Below are 23,014 nucleotides of genomic sequence, written 5' to 3' on the forward strand. Positions count from 1 at the left end.
CAAATGGCTTGTTTCTCTGTTGTGTATCATATGCACTCCTAATGAACCTAAATTGGTCCATTTTTGACTGGTGTGGGCACAATGGTGCCAAACGGTCTCCTTCTCTGCTCTTTGACAATGATCTTTGCATCCTCCCTGGCCACAGGAGTGGTACCAGAGGATTGGAGAATGGAAAATGTTGTTCCCTTGTTCAAGAAAAGTAATAGGGATAATCCTGGGAATTATAGGCCAGTGAGTCTGATGTCAGTGGTAGGCAAATTATTGGAGAGGATTTTTAGGGATAGGATTTACAAGCATTTGGAGAAGCAGAGTCTTATTAGAGATAGTCAGCATGGCTTTGTGAGGGGCAGGTCGTGCCCCACGAGCCTAATTGAGTTTTTCGATGAGGTGACAAAACAAGTTGATGAAGGGAGAGCGGTGGATGTAGTGTATATCGATTTTAGTAAAGCTTTTGGCAAGGTTCCCCATGGCTCATCCAGAAAGTCATGAGGCATGGGATCCATGGAAATTTCTCTGAGATACAACCTCGCTTAAGCTATCAGAGATGCCAAGAGACAATATCAATCCAAAATCAAGTCCCAGACTAGCTGTCAGTAGTGGCAGGGTTTACATGCTATAATGGGCTACAAAACAAAGTCGGGCAGCATTGTCAGCAACAGCGCATCCCTTCCTGATGAGCTAAATGCATTCTATGAATGTTTTGAACAGAAGGAGATTGGTATGTCACCACCCACCCAACAGCCTCCAATGAACCTGAACCCATGGTCACCACTGAGGATGTAAAATAAGTCTTCCGGAGAGTATCTGGCCCGGATAGTGTTCCTGGCTGTGTCCTCAGATCCTGTGCAGATCAGCTGGCAGGGGTACTTACAGACATTTTTAACCTCTCCCTGCTTCAATTTGAGGTTCCCACTTGCTTTAAGAAGACCACTATCAACCTGGTACCTAAGAAACACAAGGTAACGTGCCTTAGTGACTACCGCCCGGTGGCCCTGACATCCGCCATCAAGAAATGCTTTGAGAGGCTGGTCATGGCACCCATTAACTCCAGCCTCCCAGAAAACCTCGACCCGCTGCAATTCGCCTACTGTTGAAGTAGGTCTGTGGCAGACGCCATCTCCCTGGCCCTACACTCATCTCTGGAGCATCTGGACAGTAAAAACACCTATGTTAGACTATTGTTTATTGGCTACAGCTCTGCCTTCAATACTATAGTTATGAGCAAACTCATCACCAAACTCTGAGACCTGGGACTCAACACCTCCCTCTGCAACTGGATCCTTGACTTTCTGACCAACAGTCCGCAATCAGCGAGGTTAGGCAGCAACACCTCCAGCACCATTATTCTCAACACTGGTGCCCCACAAGGCTGCGTCCTCAGCCCCCTACTCTACCCCTTATACATTCATGACTACTTGGCCAGATTCTGCTCCAACTCCCTCTACAAGTTTGCAGATGATACCATCATAGTGGGCTGTATCTCAAATAACGATGAGTCGGAGTACAGGAAGGAGATAGAGAGCTTAGTGACACCGTGTCATTAGAACAACTTTTCCCTCATTGTCAGCAAAACAGAAGTGCTGGTCATTGACTTGAGAAAGGGGGATAGTGCACATGCACCCGTCTACATCAATGGTGCTGAGGTCGAGAGGATTGAGAGCTTCAAGTTCCAAGGAGTGAACATCACCAATAGCCTGTCCTGGTCCAACCACATAGATACCACGGCCAAGAAAGCTCACAAATGCCTCTACTTTGTCAGGAGGCTAAAGAAATTTGGCATGTCCCCCTTGACACTCACCAAGTTTTATTGATGCAACATAGAAAGCATCCTATCTGGATGCATCACGGCTTGGTAGGGCAACTGATCTGCCCGGGACGGCAAGAAACTGCAGAGTGTTGTGGACACGGCTCAGCACATTATGGAAACCAGCCTCCCTTCTATGGACTCCGTCTATACTTCTTGTTTCCTCGGTAAAGCAGCCAACATAATCAAAGACCCCACCCACCCAGGACATTCTCTCTTCTCCCCTCTCCCATCAGGCAGAAGATACAAAAGTCTGAAAGCACGTATCACCAGGCTCAAGGACAGCTTCTATCCTGCTGTTATAGGACTATTGAACAGTTCCCTAGTATAGCAAGATGGACTCTTGAGCTCGCAATCCACCTTGTTATGACCTTGCACCTTATTGTCTATCTGCACTGCACTTTCTCTGTAGCTATGACACTTTATTCTGCATTCTGTATTGTTTTACCTTGTACTACCTCAATGCACTGTGTAATGAACTGATCTGTATGAACAGCATGCGTGACAAGTTTTACAGTATACCTCAAGACAAGTGACAATAATAAACCAATTCAATTCAATTCAACTTGGCTGCATGGATACGGAATTGGCTTGCCCACAGAAGGTGGTAGTAGATGGAGCATATTCTGCCTGGAGGACCGTGACTAGTGGTGTTCTGTTCTGGAACCCCTGTTCTTTTTGATTTTTATAAATGACTTGGATGAGGAAGTGGAGGGGTGGGTTAGTAAGTTTGCAGATGACCTGAAGGTTGGAGGTGTTGTGGATAGTGTAGAAGGTTGTCAGAAGTTACAACAGGATATAGACAGGGTACAGAATTGGGTGGACAAATGACAGATGGGGTTCAGTCTGGAAAAGTGTGAAGTGATACACTTTGGAAGATCAAACTTGAAGGCGGAGTACAGGGTTAATGGCAGGATTCTTAACAGTGTGGAGGAACAGAGGGATCTTGAGGTTTAGGTCCATAGATCCCTCAAAGTTGCCACGCAAATTGATAGGGTGGTTAAGAAGGCATATGGTGTGCTGGCCTTCAGTAGTCAGGGGATTAAGTTTAAGAGCTGCGAGGCTCTATAGAACTCTGGTTAAACCACACTCAGAGTATTGTGTTCAGTTCTGGTCACCTCATTATAGGAAGGATGTGAAAGCTTAGAGAGGGTGCAGAGGAAATTTACCAGGATGTTGCCTGGATTAGAGAACACGTCTTATGAGGAAAGGTTGAGCGAGCTAGGGCTTTTCTCTTTGGAGCGACGCAGGATGAGAGATGACTTGATATAGAAGATTATGAGAGGCATAGATAGAGTGGACAGCCAGCACCTTTTCCCCGGGGTGGTAATGGCCAATACCAGAGGACATCCGTCTAAGGTGAGAGGAGGAAAGTTTACGGGAGACGTCAGAGGTAGGTTTTTCGCACAGTGAGTGGTGGGTGCCCGGAACGCACTGCCAGAGGTGGTGGTAGAGGCTGATACAATAGGGACATTCAGAAGACTTTTATATAGGCACATGGAAGTAAGCAAAATGGAGGGTTATGGGCTGTGTAGGAGGGAAGGGTTAGATTGATCATGGAGTTGGTTTATATAGGTCGGCACAACATAGTGGGCTGAATGGCCTATACAGTGCTGTACTGTTCTATGTTCTATATTCTATGTTCTACCTTTCTGTCCAGCACTAGAGACTGCAGATGCTGGAATCTGGAGCAAAAAGTAAACTGCTGAAGGAACTCAGTGGGTCAGGCAGTATCTGTGGAGGGACATGGACAGTCAACGTTTCAGGTCAACATCCTTCATCTGGAAGAAAACAAAATGACCTACCAACGTGGTCGCCCAAGATCAGAACTACATATCCATAAAGAAGGGTGCAGTCATAGAGTCCAGACGAAAGGTCTCAACCCAAAATGTCAACTGCCCACTTCCCTCCACAGATGCTGCCTGACCCGCTGAGTTCCTCCAGCAGTTTTTTTTGCTGCATTTGTATTCCTTCTTTATTCTCTCTCACTTAATTCTTTTCAACTGAAATTTATTTTTTTGCTGCATATTTGAATATTCTAATTTGGCCTTGAATACACAAAACTAATCAACTTCCTCCAGGCCTTCAAATATTTCAAACAGCAAGTCATTTCCTAATGAACATTTCTAGCATTTTCTATTTTTGTTTTATATTTCCAGCATCTGCAGTATTTCACCCTTGCTTCACTGAATGAGTAGTTTATCTTCCTTGATCTCCGTGAAAACTTTCTAAATGGTTCCAGGAAACTACGCTCACAATGAGCTGTAGGGCAAGTTCTTATATAAGTTCAACATTATCAACAGTGCCAGATAAAAGTATAAAATCTCTTTTATCTAAAAACCACTGTAATACTTAACACTTCTGCCTTACATTCAATCTATATTGTAGTTATGTTCTCTTCAGAAATGCAATTTGGTGTTGTATATTTCTCTCAAACTCAGTGATTGTTACACATTCCTGTAATTTTCTTACATTTTAAGTGTTTTACTTTCTGCTGCGTAGATACATTTGCAGTTAAATGTCAAACTTCACACAGCCTCTTAACATTTCCCACTCTGACAGACTATCTTGTTTGAACATTTTCATCCTTTGTAATCTAGGCACAGTCCTTTATTATCTCCTTATAATTTGCTTCTTGCCCTCAATCAAGCACCCAAGTCTTTTTCTGGTCTTACAATGACCCAATTATATTTTAGGCAAAGTTTTCCATTTATACTATCAGTTCCCATTTGAGGCACCTCATTTCACAGAACCAGATCAACCACAGGTTTCTTCTGTCCTCTGCTGCATTAACAGCAACTTAACTATAAAGACCACATGAAGGCACCATAAAAACATTACCCTTCGTGCCATATTTTCACCATTTCAGTTCACTATGAGTAACTGAAACTTCAAAATAACATTGTTAATATTATACATTTTATCAAAGCAACGTGTTCAAAACCTTGATGACTTCTTTATAATCATTTTGTTATTTCTTCCTTAAAGTGTGTTTGAAGAAGCTTTTGATCCACTGCCCTAATATATCAGGGGCGGCACGGTAGCATAGCGGTTAGCGTAACACTATTACCGCACCAGTGACCCAGGTTCAATTCCGGCCGCTGTCTGTAAGAAATTTGTACGTTCTCCCCGTGTCTGCGTGGGTTTCCTCCAGGTGCTCCGGTTTCCTCCCACATTCCAAAGACATACGGGTTAGGAAGTTGTGGGCATGCTACGTTGGCGCTGGAAGTGCGGCAACACTTGTGGGCTGCCCCCAGAACACTCTATGCAAAAGATGCATTTCACTGTGTGTTTCGATGTACATGTGACTAATAAAAAGTACCTTAATATATATCTTGACAAACTTTGTTGGCAAATACTCCTCTGAAGCACATGGGATACTTTGTTAAAACACATGACTGATACAAAATCACTGATCCAACTTCATCCTTGTTTCCTTCGGCTATCTATAATACAATAGTGACCAATTGCTTATTGCTCCTGTATTCAATCGAAGTAGATTCTCTTTAAAATTTTATGCCTTACGTACACATCTTTGATGAGCCTTCCAAGACAATTTATAATCAACAGGCTATCATCCCAGACCAGGAAGCTTTACAAGAAACAACAGGTGCTTTGCAACTTTCCATGAAGTTATTCAACATGTACATGGCCACAGAATAGCATGGCCCTTAAATTTCCATCCATTTCACTCTCATTGATACAATGGTTCTTAGTCCAATCCATCCTTGAAGTTTACCTATAGGAAGAGAGAAAATGGGGAACTACCATCCTGTTATCCCAAGATCAGAAGTAGGGAATTGTTGGTATCTGTAATGAAGGATGTAGACATAGAGTTATACAGCACAGAAACAGGCCTTTCGGCCCAGATTGTCCATGCCAACCAGGGTGCCCCCCTGAACTAGTTCCATTTGCCTGTGCTTGGCCCATATCCTTCTAAACTATTCCTATCCATGTACCTGTCTAAATGTCTTTTAAACATTGTAATTGCATCCATCTCTACCACTTCCTCTGGCAGCTCATTCCATATCCCCACCACCCTCTGTATGAAAAACTTTCCCCTCAGGTCCCCTTGAAATTTTTCCCCTTTCACTTTGAACCCATGCCCTTTACTTTTAGACTCCCCTACCCTGAGCAAAAGATTGTGACCATACACCTTATCTATACCCTCATGATTTTATACATCTCTACATATCTACCCCTCAGCTCCAGGGAAAACAGCCCCAGCCTATCCAGTCTCTCCTTGTAACTCAATCTGTCCAGTCCCAGCAACAACCTTGTGGATCTTCTCTGCACCCTTTCCATCTTAATGACATGCTTCCTATAGCTAGGCAACCAGAACTGCACACAATACTCCAAGTGCAGTCTCACCAACGCCTTACGATGTAAACGTTGTAAAAGGACTGAACACAATCAGCATGCATTTATGAAAGGACAATCATGTTTGACTAATTTAATGGATTTCTTTGGATGTGAGAGAGGTAAGAAGAATTGGTGCTTGTGATGTATCTGAATTTTCAGAATGTTCAGCTCACACATAAGAATTGGTCAGCAAGTTTAGAACACATGGAGTTGAGGGTAATATACCAACACAAATTGAGAATTGGAAAGAAGGCAAAAGGTGGGAATAAATGGATCATTCTCAGGTCGGCAGGCTGTGAAGAGTAATGCAAGGATCAGTGCGTGGGCCCCGACTATTGACAGTCTATAATAATGATTTTACCAAGGGGATCAAATGTTTCATTTCCAAGCTTACGTACCTCGGAAGAATTGTGGGTAGGGAGAGGGATGTGAAGAGGGGATACTGACAGACACCGTGAATGGGCAAAAACATAGGAGACGCAATATAATATGGAAAAATGTAAAATTATCTGCTCTGGTGCATTAAACAGAAAAACAGGGTATTTATTAAATAGCGACAGATTGGGTAATACTGATGTCCAGGTGTCCTTGTACTCAATGTCACTGAAAGGCAACATTCAGGGGTAACAAATGATTAGAAAAAGCCCAACAGTATGTTAGCCTTCATGACAAGAGGATTTGAGTAAAGGAATAAAAAAAATGTCTTACTACACTTTTATTGGGCTATGGACACATTGCACCTGGAATACCATGTAGTACAGTTGTGGTCTCCTTAGCTAATCAAGGACACCTCTGCCACAGAGGGACTGCAACAAAGACTCACTCAAGTGGTTCCAGGGATGGCAGCTTTGCCACATGAGGAGAGATTGAGTAGATGAGATATGCAGAGTTCAGTAGAATGAAAGGAGATCTCATTGAAACATACTAAATTCTTCCACAGCTCAACAGGCTGGATGTAACAAGGATGTTTCAATGTCACTGAGTAGTCTAGAACCATGGGTCACAGCCTCAAAATAAGGAGTAGGCCACTTAGGATTGAGAGAACTTTCTTCATCCAGACAGTGGTAAATCTTTGGAATTCTCTATAACTGGAGGGCTGTGGAGACTAAGCCATTGAACTCATTCAGAACATAGTTTGATAGATTTCTAGATACTTAGGGGATCAAGGGATTTGCAGATTGTGCAGGAAAATTGTGGTAGAAGATTAATCATGATCTTAATAAAATCTCAAATTTGGCTGCCCTCTGATAGTCATCCACACTCCATCCCGCTACACAATAGCATGCAAGCTGTGCTTTCAACCTACAGATCAACCACAGACCTGTGCAGAGTGGGGTCAAGCAAAAGTGTGTCATCATGCCAATCCTCTGCTCAATTTTCCTCGCTACGATGCTGCATCTCATCTCAAACAAGCTATCCATTGGAGCGGAGCTAACATGAAGGAGAAATGGGAAACTATCCTATGTTCACCATCTCAGTCGCCAAGCTCCAGCAAGCAGTCAAAACCTGCACATATGCAGACTCAGAGAACAAGCTCCAAGCCATTGCTGAGTCATTCAATGATGTGTATGAGAGAATGGGCCTTACACCAAATATCCATTAGACAAATGCCCTTATCAATTTGTTCCTGCTCACCACACTGACTCCTGCCAATAAAGATCTGAGAAATTATCAAACACTTTCCACGTCTTGTAAACCGCCTTCGAGTGAAGGCAGATACCAATATTCACTACTGCCTCCAACATAGTCTATGACTGCCTGCAGAAAGGAGTGTTTGAGGACCAAGATCTCAAACCTAGCACTAAGCTCATGGTCTAATGGGTTAAGGAGGAATAAAATGATTCTTCTCTAATTGTTGGCAAGAGACAAAAAGTATTCACCAAGGATCTGCAATCAGCTTTTCAGCATATTAACTAATTCCCTTGATGAAGGAACAGGAGGATTGTACCTCCAATACTGAAAACACACTAAATGGGAGGGACAGGGGATGCACGCAAGTTGTGTAGATGATGGGAAGAGGTTAAAGAGTGACGAAAGCTGAGACAAATGGTGTTCACTGCTGGGGAACAAGAGCTCTACTATATTAGATGAGTAAAAAAAACTAATTGTACCTACTCAAAGCCTGACTGGTAAAGGGAATGGCAACAGAATTTAGGCATTTTCTGTACAATCATGAAAACAAGTTTTCAAGTGGAAAAAATATTCAGAAAAGCCAATGACACGTTGACCTGTATCTCATGGATACTGGTATTCAAAAAGTTGCGCTGAGCCAATCTGGTGGATTGCCCACAGTTCCAGGAAACAAATCTCAAGAAGAGTATATTTGTCTTTGACAAGAAAATGCACAGATTCAGTGAAACAGGATTGTATTACCTTAAGTTTATACTGAAATGTCATCCATTCAAGATATTCAAAATAATTAAATGAAAAAAACTATTCCCCGCACCAATGAAATCCAAGACAAGATGGCAGAATATTAGAGCCAGGAGACTGAGCAATGAAACCAGGAAAACTCGAACACCACCATCAAAATTTATGATCTGATGAAATTTTCAAGAAATTGAAATATTTTCCTAAGTTAAAATGAATATGGAGCAAAAGGGGTTTGTGGAAAATGATAGTTTACAATCTCTGCATGGTTCATGAATGTGACTGCGCATCTCAAATTTAAAAGTTATGCAAAAGACAAACAAGAACAGAACCAAATAGCAAAACCTATCAAGTATAAAGTGCACAGAACGCGTTCCTGGCTTTACAGATCTCAAGTTGCTCAGATAACAAATATGAAAGGATGCTAGCAGGAAATTGAAAATCACCCCATTTTTTTTTATCTGCCACAATTTGAAATTGCTAGAACACAAAAAAAACTACATTCTTAATTCTAACAGACAACAGTTACTCGATTCTGCTTCTTGTTCACAAAGCTGGTGCTATTACATCGCTCTGTTCTATTCTACAGAAATAAACAATACATGTCAAGTCAAAGTCAAATCATATTTGTATATCAAACCACATGCCTGTTTAACAATTACACAAATGGATTAGAAGTTAAGTGATGACACATACTTTCCACTGTGAAGAGTGAAGCCATTTTCTTCAGTCGTGAGATTCCCCTGAAAATAAATTACTTTGTTTCGACCTCCAACAAAAAAATCTGCTTTGGTTTTCCAACTTATTTCTCTCCTTGCAGTAATTCTTTCTTCCAACCCTGAATTTCAAGATTCTGGTAGAAATGTTCGAAATCGGTCACAAGGTCAACGAGAGCAATGCAGCTGACTCGTCTGATGTGCACTTCCTCCATAAAAAACACTCACACCCTTCGCAGACAAATATAAACTGAAAACTCGCTGCCTGCTGATTTTCAGGGGAAATGAAGCTGCAAAGTGCCTCTTGTAATTAACTGGTTTAATAAAAAATACTGCAACTGTCGACTGAAAAATAATTCCCACGTTATTTCATCTGAAAGAAAAATCCTTGATCGAGATCATTTCCAAGACTGAAGGTTTATAGGTGTGACAAACACACCAACAATTTAACAAAGGTAAAATAGTTTTAAGGGAAGACAAAAATTATTTGGTGACAGAGTTTACCAGACGACAAACAGGAAAAAGAGGAAAGATAAGAAAGGAGAGAAAATCAAACAAAAAATGTTTATAAACAACTCTAAAGAGCAGTACCGTGCAAACAATCAACATTCAAACTGGTCTCTGTCAGCTTTGAAGATCTTTCTTGATGTTATGTTATTAAGTCTCTGAAATCCATAGATGAGATTACAAACTGAGCACAGCTCTTTAACAAAAGGCAAATGTTTAAAGGATCTCAGAGGCAGGTCCTGCTTTTAGAGTGCAAAAATAAGAGCTCTTGTTCATCATCAACCATGTTGGCAATCATTAAATCTTGCTGAAGTGCTGAAGGGAGCACAAGTTCACTTGGGCAACAGCATATCTCGAGTTCTTCCCACCTCAAACCTTGAATTAAATGTGTAACACACCACAAGCTCTTCCCATCTCCAAACCCGCATTCCATGCTATGGTATGCTGGAAGGGTTCAAAGATACAAGTCGAAATTTTTTATGGATATCTTCATTTGCATTCATGTAGGTGACCCTTCTATTTAATACAATAAGGGTATTCATAAAATTCCTCCTGTAAATCAAGACTGAGACTCAATCAGAGGCAGAAGGGTGGGTACAGCTATGGAAGGCGCCTTCAAATTTTGGCCATGGGTTTGTTAATCTGGCTTTCAAGCTTGATGCAACTTCACACTGTTCTCCAAGAGGAAGAACTTGAAAATTGAAATTTGTACAAATGCTTGCCAAGTAAGGCACTCTTTAAAAAAGTCAAGTAATCTTTATTCAATGCAGAGGAGTGGAACAGGGAGGGAGAAGACAACTTTCTCCTGCATTGCTTCATACTTGGACTAATTTAGTTGTGTGATTGAAATCAGCACAGCGCATACAAACATTAAGGGACTATTAAAGTACAAACCAAAACGTAATTGTTTGCTAATGTTCCACCTCAGAGAAGTACTTCACCTCTATTACAAAAATATCTATTTGATGACAGTGGTGAATAACCTCTCTGTTGACAACTCTGTTAACACAGGTGCACCACAAGGATGTGTGCTTAGCCCACTGCTTTACTCTCTCTACACTCATGACTGTGCGGCTAGGCACAGCTCAAACACCAACTATAAATTCGCCGATGACACCACTGTTGTTGGCAGAATCTCAGATGGCGATGAGGAAGCATATAGAAGTGAGATAGATCGGCTGGTTGAGTGGTGTCACAACTGCAACCTCACACTCAATGTCAGCAAGGCCAAAAAATTGCTTGTGGACTTCAGGAGGGGGAAGTCAGGAGAACACACACCAGTTTTCATTGAGGGGTCAGCAGTGGAAAGGGTGAGCAGCTTAAAGTTCCTGGGCATCAACATCTCACAGGATCTATTTTGGGCCCAACACATTGATGCAATTATGAAGAAGGCATGCCAGCGGCTCTACTTCATTAGGAGTTTGAGGAGATTTGGTACATCACCAAAGACTTGCAAATTTCTACAGATGTACGGTGGAGAGCATTCTGACTGGTTCCATCACCGCCTGGTATGGAGGCTCCAATGTGCAGGATCAAAAGAGGCTGCAGAGAGTTGTACACTCAGCCAGCTCCATCATGGACACAACCCTCCCTGCCACCAAGGACATCTTCAAGAGATGGTGCCTCAAGAAGGCGGCATCCATCATTAAGGATCCTCATTACCCAGGACATGCCTTCTTCTCGTTACTACCATCAGGGAGGAGGTACAGGAGCCTGAAGACCCACACTCAGTGATTCAGGAACAGCTTCTTCCCCTCCGCCATCAGATTTTTGAAATATCCATAAACACTACCTTGTTATACCACTTTTGCACTATTTATTTTTATAACTTATTGTAATTTTTATGTCTTTATGTCTTGCACTGTACTGCTGCCGCAAAACAACAAATTTCACAACATATGTCAGTGATAATAAACCTGATTCTGATTCTTTACCCCTGGCTAAGGACATATAACGTGCACCTTCAGCCTTGCTAACATTACACTATCCATCTGTTATTTCACTAACCTCCGTCTCCAGGCCTACTTCTTTGACAATGAATCCCCCCCACTGATGATCCCTTCTCCCGCCTTAAGCCCTCCTCCTCCTCTTGGACACCCCGTTCTGGCCTTCTGCCCGCTTTGGATCTTTTCATCTCTAACTGCCAACAGGACATTAACCTTCTGCAGTCCTGATGAAGGGTCTCGACCCGAAACGTCGACTGTTTATTGATGCTGCCTGACCTGATAAGTTCCTCCAGCATTTTGTGTGTTGCTGCTCCAGACTGCAGCATCTGCAGAATCTCTTGTGTCTCCGATTACACTATCCATCACCCATTTATTTGTCACATCTTATATTGACTTTAAAGGAAGTCAACATGAGGTTGATTGTGTTTTATCTAATACCAATGCAGGATAATTAATTGAAAATGAAACTGTTCTCTGAAAACTCTATTACGTTGTTCTTAAAGTCATGTTTGGCAGTTAAAATACATAAAGCTCAATTTTTTAATATTTATATATACATCTGCACCTCTTTCCTGAAGGTATTAATTGGCACAATAGCACCATTTCCCAAGTCCCTCTGGCTCCTTAACCAATCTTTGCTGAGATTAAGCCCATAAAGATGTCAAGTAGAGACAAATAATAGTTTAAACTATTTCCAAAATCCATTTTAAACAATGCTGATTGTGGAAAATTGCAATATCAACAAGGGAAAATAAAGCAGCAAACTTTTAAAACATAAGGAAGCAGTCCTTATGTTTATACTTCATAAGGAAGTGTAAACAACCACAGTGAAATAGAAAGAAATAATTGTGTAAAACAGCAAACAGCAAGACATGACTGTCCAGACATGAGATATCAATCTTACAATGCTCATGATACCAAAATAGAATATGCAAATATGAAGTCATATTTTAAAATTCCCTGTAAATAAAATGTCACTGTTCAAGAGCTCAGCTTTGCAAAGTTCTATTAAGCCCTAACTTCACGTAGCTAGAAGACTTCTTGCAGCTCAGCTTACTAATTCAAAAACTGCACCTACATTCCACAAATCTAATTTTGAGAACTTTTATAAGAATCATGATGTGCAAAGTTTTCAAACAACAAGAAGTTCACAGGAATACAGCAAGTGATTGATGGCATGCATAAATAGTCAGACAAAAATAGTGCAAAGTTATAATTCCTAAAATAAGATCTTTTATTAACTGTGCAATTTTTGGGAACTTTAGCTTTAGCATTTTGGAATTTATGCTCCATGTCTTTTCACTTCAAATATATTTGTGATTGCAGTTATGTTGTTGAGAAGTCTGAGGGTCACACTATTAATTGATTGAAATGTCTAAAAGTGGGGATGTGTAACAAGGATGTGAGCTTAAGATTTGGCACCTTGACTCTCACAACTTGTAAAGAGTAAGTAAAATTTAATAAGTACACTTTTAATTATCCTATCCTTAGGGATAGGATTTATGAGCATTTGGAAAACCGTAACCTAATTAGGGACAGTCAGCGTGGCTTTGTGCAGGGCAAGTCGCGCCTTACTAACTTGATTGAGTTTTTTTGACAAGGTGACGAGGGTGATTGGTGAAGGTAGAGCTGTGGATGTTGTCTACGTGGATTTTCGTAAGGCATTTGACAAGGTCCCTCATGGGAGGCTCACCCAGAAGATTAAGATGCATGGGATCCACGGTGAGTTCGCCATTTGGATTCAGAACTGGCTTACCCATAGAAGACAGAGGGTAATGGTCGATGGGACTTATTCTAGCTGGAGGTCTGTGACTAGCGGTGTTCCTCAGGGATCCATACTGGGACCTCTGCTGTTTGTGATGTATATAAATGACCTGAATGAAATTGTACATGGGTGGGTTAGTGAGTTTTCAGATGATTTGAAGATTGGTGGTATTGTGGATAGCATAGAAGACTGGCAAAGGATACAGCGGAATGTAGATCAGTTGCAGATATGGGCGGAGAAATGGCAGATGGAGTTCAACCCAGCCAAATGTGAGGCGTTGCACTTTGCAAGATCAAATGTAAAGAGACAGTACACTATTAATGGCAAGACCCTTAATAGTGTTGATGAGCAGAGGGATCTTGGGGTCCAAGTTCATAGCTCCCTGAGAGTGGCTGCACAGGTTGATAGGGTGGTAAAGAAGGCATATAGCATGCTTATCTTCATTAGTTGAGGCACTGAGTTCAAGACTCAGGAAGTTATGCTGCAGCTTTATAAAACCTTAGTTAGGTCACATCTGGAGTATTGCATTCAGTTCTGGTCGCCCCGTTATAGGAAGGATGTCGAGGCCTTGGAGAGGGTGCAGAAGAGGTTTACCAAGATGCTGCCTGGATTAGAGGGCATGTGTCATGAGGAGAGGTTGGACAAACTTGGGTTGTTCTCTCTGGAGCGGCGGAGACTGAGGGGAGATCTGATAGAGGTTTATAAGATTATGAGAGGGATAGATAGAGTAGACAGCCAGTATCTTTTCCCCAGGGTTGAAATGTCTTAATACCAGAGAGCATGTATTTAAGGTGAGAGTGGGTAAGTTCAAAGCAGATGTGCGGGGCAAGTTTTTTTTTCACACAGAGAGTGGTGGGTGCCTGGAAAGTGCTGCCTGGGGCGGTGGTGGAGGCAGATACGATCGGGGCATTCAAGAAGCTCTTAGATAGGCACATGGATGTGAGGGAAATGGTAGGATTTGGACACTGTGTAGGCAGAAGGGATTAGTTTAGTTGGGCATTTTATTACTAACGTAATTGGTTCGCACAACATTGTGGGCCGAAGGGCCTGCTCCAGTACTGTACTGTTCCATGTTCTATCATGCTCACGACATTTGTTTTTACTCTGATAGTCGTTCCTTTAAACTTATATCTTGAACCCATCGCTCAGTCCTTTGCAGCATTAACAGGTTGGATAAATTTATTTTATTTCCAAATATTTAATTTTTTATGGATGTCTGCTCATGACGCTTCCCAAATTGTGGAGCGTTGACAGTGAACTAACACAGAACAGTCCCGCACAGGAACAGGCCCTTCAGTCCACAACATCTGTGCCGAACAAGATGCCGAACTAAACTAAATGTCTTCTGCTTGTACATGATCCATATCCCTCCATTCCCTGCATATTTATTTATCCATCCATCCAACAGACTATTAAACACCACTATTGTATCTGCCTCCACCACCACCCCTGGCAGCCTGTTCCAGGCACCCACCGCTCTCTGTGTAAAAAACTTGTCCCGCACATTCCCTTTAAACTTTCCCCCTCTAACCTTAAATGCACGTCCTCTAGTATTTGACATTTCTACCCTGGGAGAAAGATTCTGACTGCCTACCCTATCTACGCCTCTCATAATTGTGTTATGTGGATGTCTTAAATAATTTACAATGGATGATCAACATGCAATATGCCTGTTAGAACACAAATAATCTGTGCATAGGGCGGCACGGTAGTGTAGCGGTTAGAGTAACGCTATTACATCGCCAGTGACCCGGGTTCAATTCCTGCTGCTGTCTGTAAGGAGTTTGTACGTTCTCCCCGTTACTGCGTGGGTTTCCTCCGGGTGTTCCGGTTTGCTCCCACATTCCAAAGACGTACAAGTTAGGAGTCATGGGCATGCTATGTTGGCGCTGGAAGCATGACGAAACTTGCAGGCTGCCCCCCCAGCACATTCTCAGTAATGCAAAAAGATGCATTTCGCTGTGTTTTGATGTACATGTGACCAATAAATAAATATCTTATCATAATGGCTTAAATGTTTTAACTAGACATCAAATCAAATGCACTAAAATGATTTTATTGGAGAAGAACAATTAAAAACAAATTATACTTTTCTCTGTAGATAACCTTTAATAAACATTGTTCCAAAGTAAAGAAAGTTTATATTCTGTAATTAATCCTTCCAATCTTGCCACCAGTTTCATTGAGAGTGTAGCTTTTATGAGCAGCATTGGCAGATTCCTAGTGTGCATCCACTACAGATAAATATGACCTGCTCTCTCATTTGACGATTAAAGTTAGAAAGATTTACATTTATGGAACAACTTTTGCATCTAAGGGAATTACTTTCGGAGTGAAGTAACTATTCTCACATTGGAAAGTAACATCACAGCAAATCATCAAATTGTTTTCTTGATTTGTTTCTGTGAAATCTGTAAATGGATGTTAAAAAATGGCTAGGAACAAGGTTCTTGGCTACTGTTCTACTGACAACTTCCAATGACTTCATAAAAATGGAAGAGAGAAGTTTGAGTGATTTGTAAATGTCACCCGAGCTTCTGAAGTTTAATTGCAGTCATGTAACACACTACCAACCATTTGCTTTTAATTGTAATGTTTACTAACTAATGAAGAGATAACTTGTTTTCTGTTTATCCAGCACTTGAGTGGTGGTAATGTTAAGTGTACTTGTCCACACCCATCCATTAGATGAGTGGTAAAATTTGTAGGGAGAACAAAATGGGAATAGTGTACGATTTCTGTGAGCGAGTCCTTGAGAGTCATTATGGACTTGGTGGACGGATAAGTCTGCTCCCATGCTGTATGATTCTATGAACGACCATGTACGTTCAGTAGGACCATGTGTTTTCCCCATCCCTCTGTGTGCTTTCAAGCACATCTCAAATCAAGACCGGAAGATGGCTGTCAGCACCTGAGGTTCAAATTTAGTCGTCAACATGACAGAACTCTATGGCACTTTGCATTTCTATGACTTGGTTAGTGGTGCTATTAGGCTGACAAATTTTTATTACGCTCATTGTTCCTAGAATTGTAATTTGAAATGCATATTATATTGCAAAAATAAGTCATATCCTACCTAACAAAAATGTCAACACTTATTGCAGCCAGGATTAACAGGATATCTCAGCAAGAGTGAAAAGGGAAAGAAAACAACTTGTACATAAACATTTAAGTCACTGAAATAGCACAAGATTAAATCCATTTCAAGTCCTCACAACCTTCAAAATATATTTCCAAGTTAGACATTAAGACTCTGGTGAACTCCTTGCACTAATAGGGTGGGTAAAGCATATTCCATTAGAATATTTAAGGAATGTTTGATGTACACATGCAAAAGAGTTTATTGGGAAAAGAGGACAGGGTCAGAAGGAGTCATTACTTTGACCACTTGGTCTGTTTCTGTGCATTTCTTTGCAATTCAATAGCCATTTCAGATGGTTAATTAACTACACAGTTTTGAACATAAAACTCCCCTTCTTAGATGACAACAGTGCTTTGGGACTTCCTGAAGATGTTAACATATTGAATCATTATTTTTCCAGCCACAGGACATCTTTTCAAAAGTTCCTCAGGGTAGTGTCCCATGCCCAACCATCTTAAACTGCTGCATCAATAACCTTCCTTCCATCATTCGGCCAGAAGAAGAGATATTCACATTCGAGTGTACCATACTCTATCCTATTTGTAACTCCTCAGCAAATGAAGCAGCCAATGCCTGCAAGCAGGGAGACCTATTTAACATTAAAGCATAGGCTGATAAGTGTCAAGTAACATTCACACTACAAAGGACCAGGCAGTGACCATCAAGTGAATTAACCACCTACCTTTGACATTCAATAGCAATACCATTACCAGGTCCCCCACCATCAAGATCCTTGGGTCACACTTACCAGAAACTCAACTAGACCAGCCACATAAATTCTTTGGTTATGAGAGATGGTCAGCAATTGGGTATCCTGCAGTGAGTGGCTCCTGTCCTGATACCCCAAGGACTTTCCACCATCTACAAGGCACAAGTTAGGAATGTGATGGGATATTCTCTACTTGCCTAGCTAATTGTAGTGCCAACAACTCTCAAGAATGTCAATACCATCCAGGAAAAAGTAGCCTGATTGATTGGTACCTCGTCAACCTCCCAAAACATCCATTCCACTCACCATTAACACAGCAGTTGCAGTGCACACCACTTACAAAATACACTGCAGGAAGTCATCCAAGCTTTTCATCCTTCTAAACCTGCAGCCCCTTGCATTTATAAAGATAAGGGCAGCAGGCGCATGGGAGAACCATCCCCAGCAAGGTCCCCTCCAAGTCACACATTGTCTTGACTTGGAAGTATATCATCAATCCCTCATTGTCACTTGCTCTAACTCCTATAATTTCACAACAGGACTGTGTAAGTACCTGAAGGACTGCAGCAGTTCACCACCACCTTCCCAGGGCCAGCAAGGGATACACATTAACTACTGGCCTTGACAGTGATGTCCAGGTCTGAAAATATTATTTCAAACATACTTCTGAGAATCCTTGAGTCTCATTCATTTTAAGTATTCTATTTCCTCCAAATGTCTTTTACTATATCCACCTTTTGCTATGTTATATGCTCTTTAGCATGTGTTTGAGTTCCTCAGTAAATTGCTGATAGAAGCCAAAGATGAAAAGCCAGAGGATAAAATGAAGCAGCAAAAGGGAAAAGGCTCTCATGTTGGTTTGTATCACCTCCTGATGTGCCTTACACATTGCATCACCACAGGACACCTTGACACAGAATCTAAACAGTCCTTCCTTCCTTTTTAACAGTGCATTTCCATTACAACTTTTATCAGCAAGCAGTGGCTTCCACCATATTGTTTCTAAAGCTTTAATCTAAATCTTGGGCAGCATTTGATTAGATTTTGTAACCAAGTGATATGCAAACTCTTGTAGATAATTGGCTCATACTACTTGTTTAACACCCCATGGAGCTAAATTCCAATGCAATGGCAAACTAGATGTATAAAGTCTTAATGAGGTCCCTTGGACTTGCTACATACTTAAAAGATGGGTTGAGTTAATTTTAATACTTAGTGTTGTCACTATTCTCAACACAGTAAATACTACAAAAACATAACTGCTGGGAAAGATGCTCTGAATTGTAAAAGGTGACTTCCAATCGAACAGGGAAACTAAATAGTAGGAGAGGTAGGGCAATGAGACTAACTGCTGCATCGTGACTACAACATTTGTATTAAAGCCCTCATTTTGTCATTACACTTACCAAATTGGATTTCATTAGGACCAGCTTCAGATCAAACTTCGACCTGAAACGTCAACAGTTCCTTTCCCCCCACAGATGCTGCTCAACCCGCTGAGTTCCTCCAGCAGATTGTTTGTTGCTATATATATTTAATACAGATGCAATTTAAAACATAATGAAACTGAAAATCCTTAAAACATTGTTTGGTTGTACACAGTGGGGGAGGAATAAAACATTCCTGTATGGCATGGTAGTGTAGCGGTTAGCGCAATGCTATTACAGTGGCAACAACTGGGGTTCAATTCCCACCGCTGTCTGTAAGGAGCTTGTACGTTCTCCCCGTGACTGTGTGGGTTTCCTCCGGGTGCTCCGGTTTCCTCCCACATTCCAAAGACGTACAGGTTAGTAGATTAACAAGGGTGTAATTGGGCGGCGTGGGCTCATTGGGCCGGAAGGGCCTGTTACCGTGCTGTATAAATAAAGTTTAAAGTTTTTTAAAAAATGTTCATGGTGTGCAGTTCAGTTAAAAACAATAATCATTCCTGATTAAATACAATCATTCTATCCAATCTTGGATCTTGCTATCTTGTATTTGCCAGCTCAGTACAAACTGACTTTAATTGATATCTTGTATATGTGGTACAACTGAGAGAACCGTTTAATTCCATCCCACCAAACATCTGAAAACAAAGTTACCAGAACTTTTTCATTTTCTCCTTCTGCCCCAACAGCTTCCATGTTGTAAAGTGTTCCTCTTGCTTCTTCCTGGTGTTTTCCAAGCCTGTGGCCCTGTAAACCTGTTGAGAGAATAGAAATCATCACAAAAATAAAATTAGCCTCACCATCAAATACCAGTAAAGGCAATGTCCGTCATTAGCAGATGGAAACTTTTTATAATTTATGGTTCTGGTCAACTGATAGCAAATGTTCACTTTTTGTTGCACCTCAAAGAAGCCAGCATTTAGTTGGCAAGGACATGAAGGGCTGAAGAGCCTGTTTTGTTCGAATCTATGATTGACATGCACACGATCATAATATTGCAGATTCAACAATGGCATTTAGAATATTTGCAACATTATTACACACAAGAACACTTGTGGACTCGACTCAGCATAATCACACTCAGTAACTATCAAATGCCCTCACCTCAAATTCTAGTGTTCCTTCAAAAGCCTTTCTTAAATTGTGCTGAATTCTAACCCATCACGTACCAGAAGGCAGCATCCATCACTAAGGACCCTCACCATCCAGGACATGCCCTCTTCTCGTTACTACCGTCGGGGAGGAGGTAGAGGAGCCTGAAGACCCACACTCAACAATTTAGGATCAGCTTCTTCCCCTCTGCCATCAGATTTCTGAACAGTCCATGAACCCATTGCACTATTTATTTATTTTTTCCAACTTATAGTAATGCTTATGTCTTTGCACTGTACTGCTGCCATAAAACAACAAATTTCACGTCATATAAGTAAGTGATAACCTGATTCTGATCTGTTAGAGGTTATGTTCATGACCGTTCATTAGATTTCTCCTGGCTCTAAGACACACAAGGGTTAAAACAGAAGAGTATTCACAGATTTGTCAGGTTGCAAGTATCTACGTGCCAAACTGACTGATACAGGTAATCCCCGTAAGCTGCCCGCAGTGTTCTGTGAGTTCTCAGTCAAACTATACTTCAACAAAAAGAACTTTGTACATTTGTTTTCAGAGAATGTACATTCCAAAAGACAGTTTTGTAGGAAAATACCAATCACAATTCTTAAGAATTCACAACTTTATTTTTGCTAAAAAGGGGAAATTAGGTTTTAATTCTTTTTGTTTCTAAGTATCTTTTCAGGAAATTTGCGGCTACACTTGGCTGCCTTAAAACTAGACAAAGAGTGATCTGGGTACAATGTATCCAGAGGACTCTATGCTATGCTATACTCAAAAGTAAAATGGGGCTCACATTTCACGTGTTTATCTTTTGCTGAGAGTCAGTGCTGTTTTGATTCTAAAGAACAGTAGTCCAAACTTGCTATAGTCAGCTTGTGCTCAAGATGACTCATTTAACCATCTCCAAAGTCACAGTTTAGAACAACGTACATCCTTCCACCTCCTCAAGACAAGAAAACATTGCAGCACAAAAGAGACACAAAACTGAACGTTGTTTAAAATGTGGTCAAGCCACCATGGTATTTAACAGGCTTTGAATTTCAAAACCGTAACATATCGAGTTTGCAGGTATACACTATCAATGCTTTTTAATTTCATAACTCTGTTGATTCACAGCCTTATTTTTAATAAATCTTAGAACTTCTTTTAAAAAGTCATTCCAGTTGGCATTAATGTAGCTTTGTAACTATTGATTTAGGCATGATTTGAATATTAAAAGCAACAGAGTTTTTAGTGAGGTTGGCTTTCCTGAGCTAATTTAAATTGGTTCATTATTTGCTTATGGCCCTAAAGTTAAAAGCCAAATTGCTTAATACATAAGGTAATTTTTAAAAATCAATTAATCGTGTAATAAAAAGTAGTTAATTGCAGTTCAAAATCACACCACTAAGTAAGATACCAATGATTTATATTTCAGAATTAAATTAAGTGCTGTCCTTTTTTAGTTATTTGTGTTTTTTTCATTTTTAATTATTTTTTAATCTGAGTGTCTGAATGTTTCTCAGCCATTCAGAAACTTTTTTTTATGATGGGCTTGACAACTAGCTGCCTGAGCTTATGCCTGTCTAACTATCAAAAATTCTTCAGCAGTTTTCAGGTGTGGTTTTTGCAGCCTCATCCTTGCTACTTGCCATCCCTCCTGGATGGAGTGACATCAGTAGAACTTGTTTGCTGAGACCACGGGCAGGGACGAGGGTGGGGACGTGGGGGATTCACAGTTGACAAAGATCAGTGGTGAGTGCAATCAGCTCATCACAACCAGAAAACTTATGGTGAAGTTTTAATATTTTTAGTTAAGCTTGATTAAAAGAGTGAAAATTCAAGACTTACTTTGTCTTCTGTTTATCATTCACATTAACTACTTAACTGAGAGCCTTCATGTAAACACAAGATACATATTATAATTTATCAAGACTTTTTTAGAAGAATGAAACAACTGCATTTAAGCACAGTAAAAGGTTTGCAGTTATACTGGGATCCCAACTTTAGATGGAAAGAAAAAAAATGTGTTTAACATCATATATAATTTAGTACCAATTCCAATACTATTCAACACGTTGGCAGTAAACTTGTTATTCAATAATTCTATTAATATTCTACAGCTGACTATGAAGTTTTATATCACATAAAACCACCACATTTTAGTACACAGAAAAAGATCAATACTTACACTGGAATTCAGTGGTAGATAATTCAGATTACAAAAAAATCAGAAATGGTTTTAGTCAAGCAACAGATTGCATAAAGTGGCAGACTGCAATCTGCTGCATTCATACCGTTTTCTCAATCTCTCCTGTCCTAGCAAGAGTCAACAGTAAAATGGAATGAGGAAATAATCAGACAGAATCATCAGAATTGCTTCAACATTTGCTCACTCAAAAAGGCGGGGAGTATACCAGATCGTTGTATCGTACACTAACAATAATCAAAGGTAAATTTACTTGCCAACTGTGCCACAGCCAAGACTATTTATTGCAACAAAGAAATTTCAATTTTTTTTAAAACACTGCCAATATAAATAAATGGCAATATCGGCCAATGCAGCAGATGTAAATCCATATTAATGCCAAAAAAGCACAAGATTAATGATCTTTTTCATTTACATGTGAAAGATTTTCCAGAATATTAAATAATACAACAAAAGATGTAAATTAAAAAGCAACGGTGATGTACAGCTGCAAACTAACAATTCTGTCTTTTATTTGAAATTGGATGAACAAAGCACAAGTTCAGGTCACTGTATAACAAAATACATTGCATTAAATTTAAGTGCTAGCAAAGGAGAAAATGAATGAGGGAGCTGCCAATTTGTGAAAATGTGGCAGCCCTATACCCAATTTGGCCTTTTTGTGATTTTCAAACCATATAGGCAGCTTTAACCACCCTCTCATGACAAAACCAGCCACTCAGTTTACTGGATAAACAGAGACTGGCATTTTCGAGACAACCTTGTCAAGATCCCCAAATTTATAACGTTTAAAAAAAAAATCAGGTTCATTATCACTGACATATATGTTGTGAAATTTGTTGTCTTGCGGCAGCAGTACAGTGCAAAGACACAAAATTACTACAAATTACAAAATAACTAAATAAAATAATGAAGTAGTATTCATGGGAGTATACAACGTTAAACAGCAGTGAAGTACATGATGA

General features: G+C 40.4%; 1 protein-coding gene across 8 annotated transcripts in view; it reads right to left on the reverse strand.

The window, feature by feature from the left end:
- The window catches only part of osbpl8 (oxysterol binding protein-like 8), a 148,236-nt gene extending 126,122 nt beyond the window's left edge, over window positions 1-22,114 (reverse strand). For 3 of the 8 annotated variants that reach the window (XM_052029903.1, XM_052029900.1, XM_052029898.1), the window contains exon 1: window positions 9,233-9,475. Coding sequence is in view for 3 of the 8 variants with exons in the window: in XM_052029897.1 (XP_051885857.1) it covers window positions 19,403-19,444 (42 nt within the window). In the remaining 5 variants the exon portion in view is untranslated. Of the gene's footprint in view, window positions 1-9,232; window positions 9,476-19,402; window positions 19,505-22,031 lie in introns of those variants that run through there. The other 5 variants (XM_052029897.1, XM_052029899.1, XM_052029901.1 and 2 more) reach the window with 5 other exon arrangements.
- Between the last annotated feature and the right edge of the window lie 900 nt (window positions 22,115-23,014).

This window comes from Pristis pectinata, chromosome 15 (genome assembly GCF_009764475.1).
Source record: "Pristis pectinata isolate sPriPec2 chromosome 15, sPriPec2.1.pri, whole genome shotgun sequence".
Taxonomy (NCBI): Eukaryota; Metazoa; Chordata; class Chondrichthyes; order Rhinopristiformes; family Pristidae; genus Pristis; species Pristis pectinata.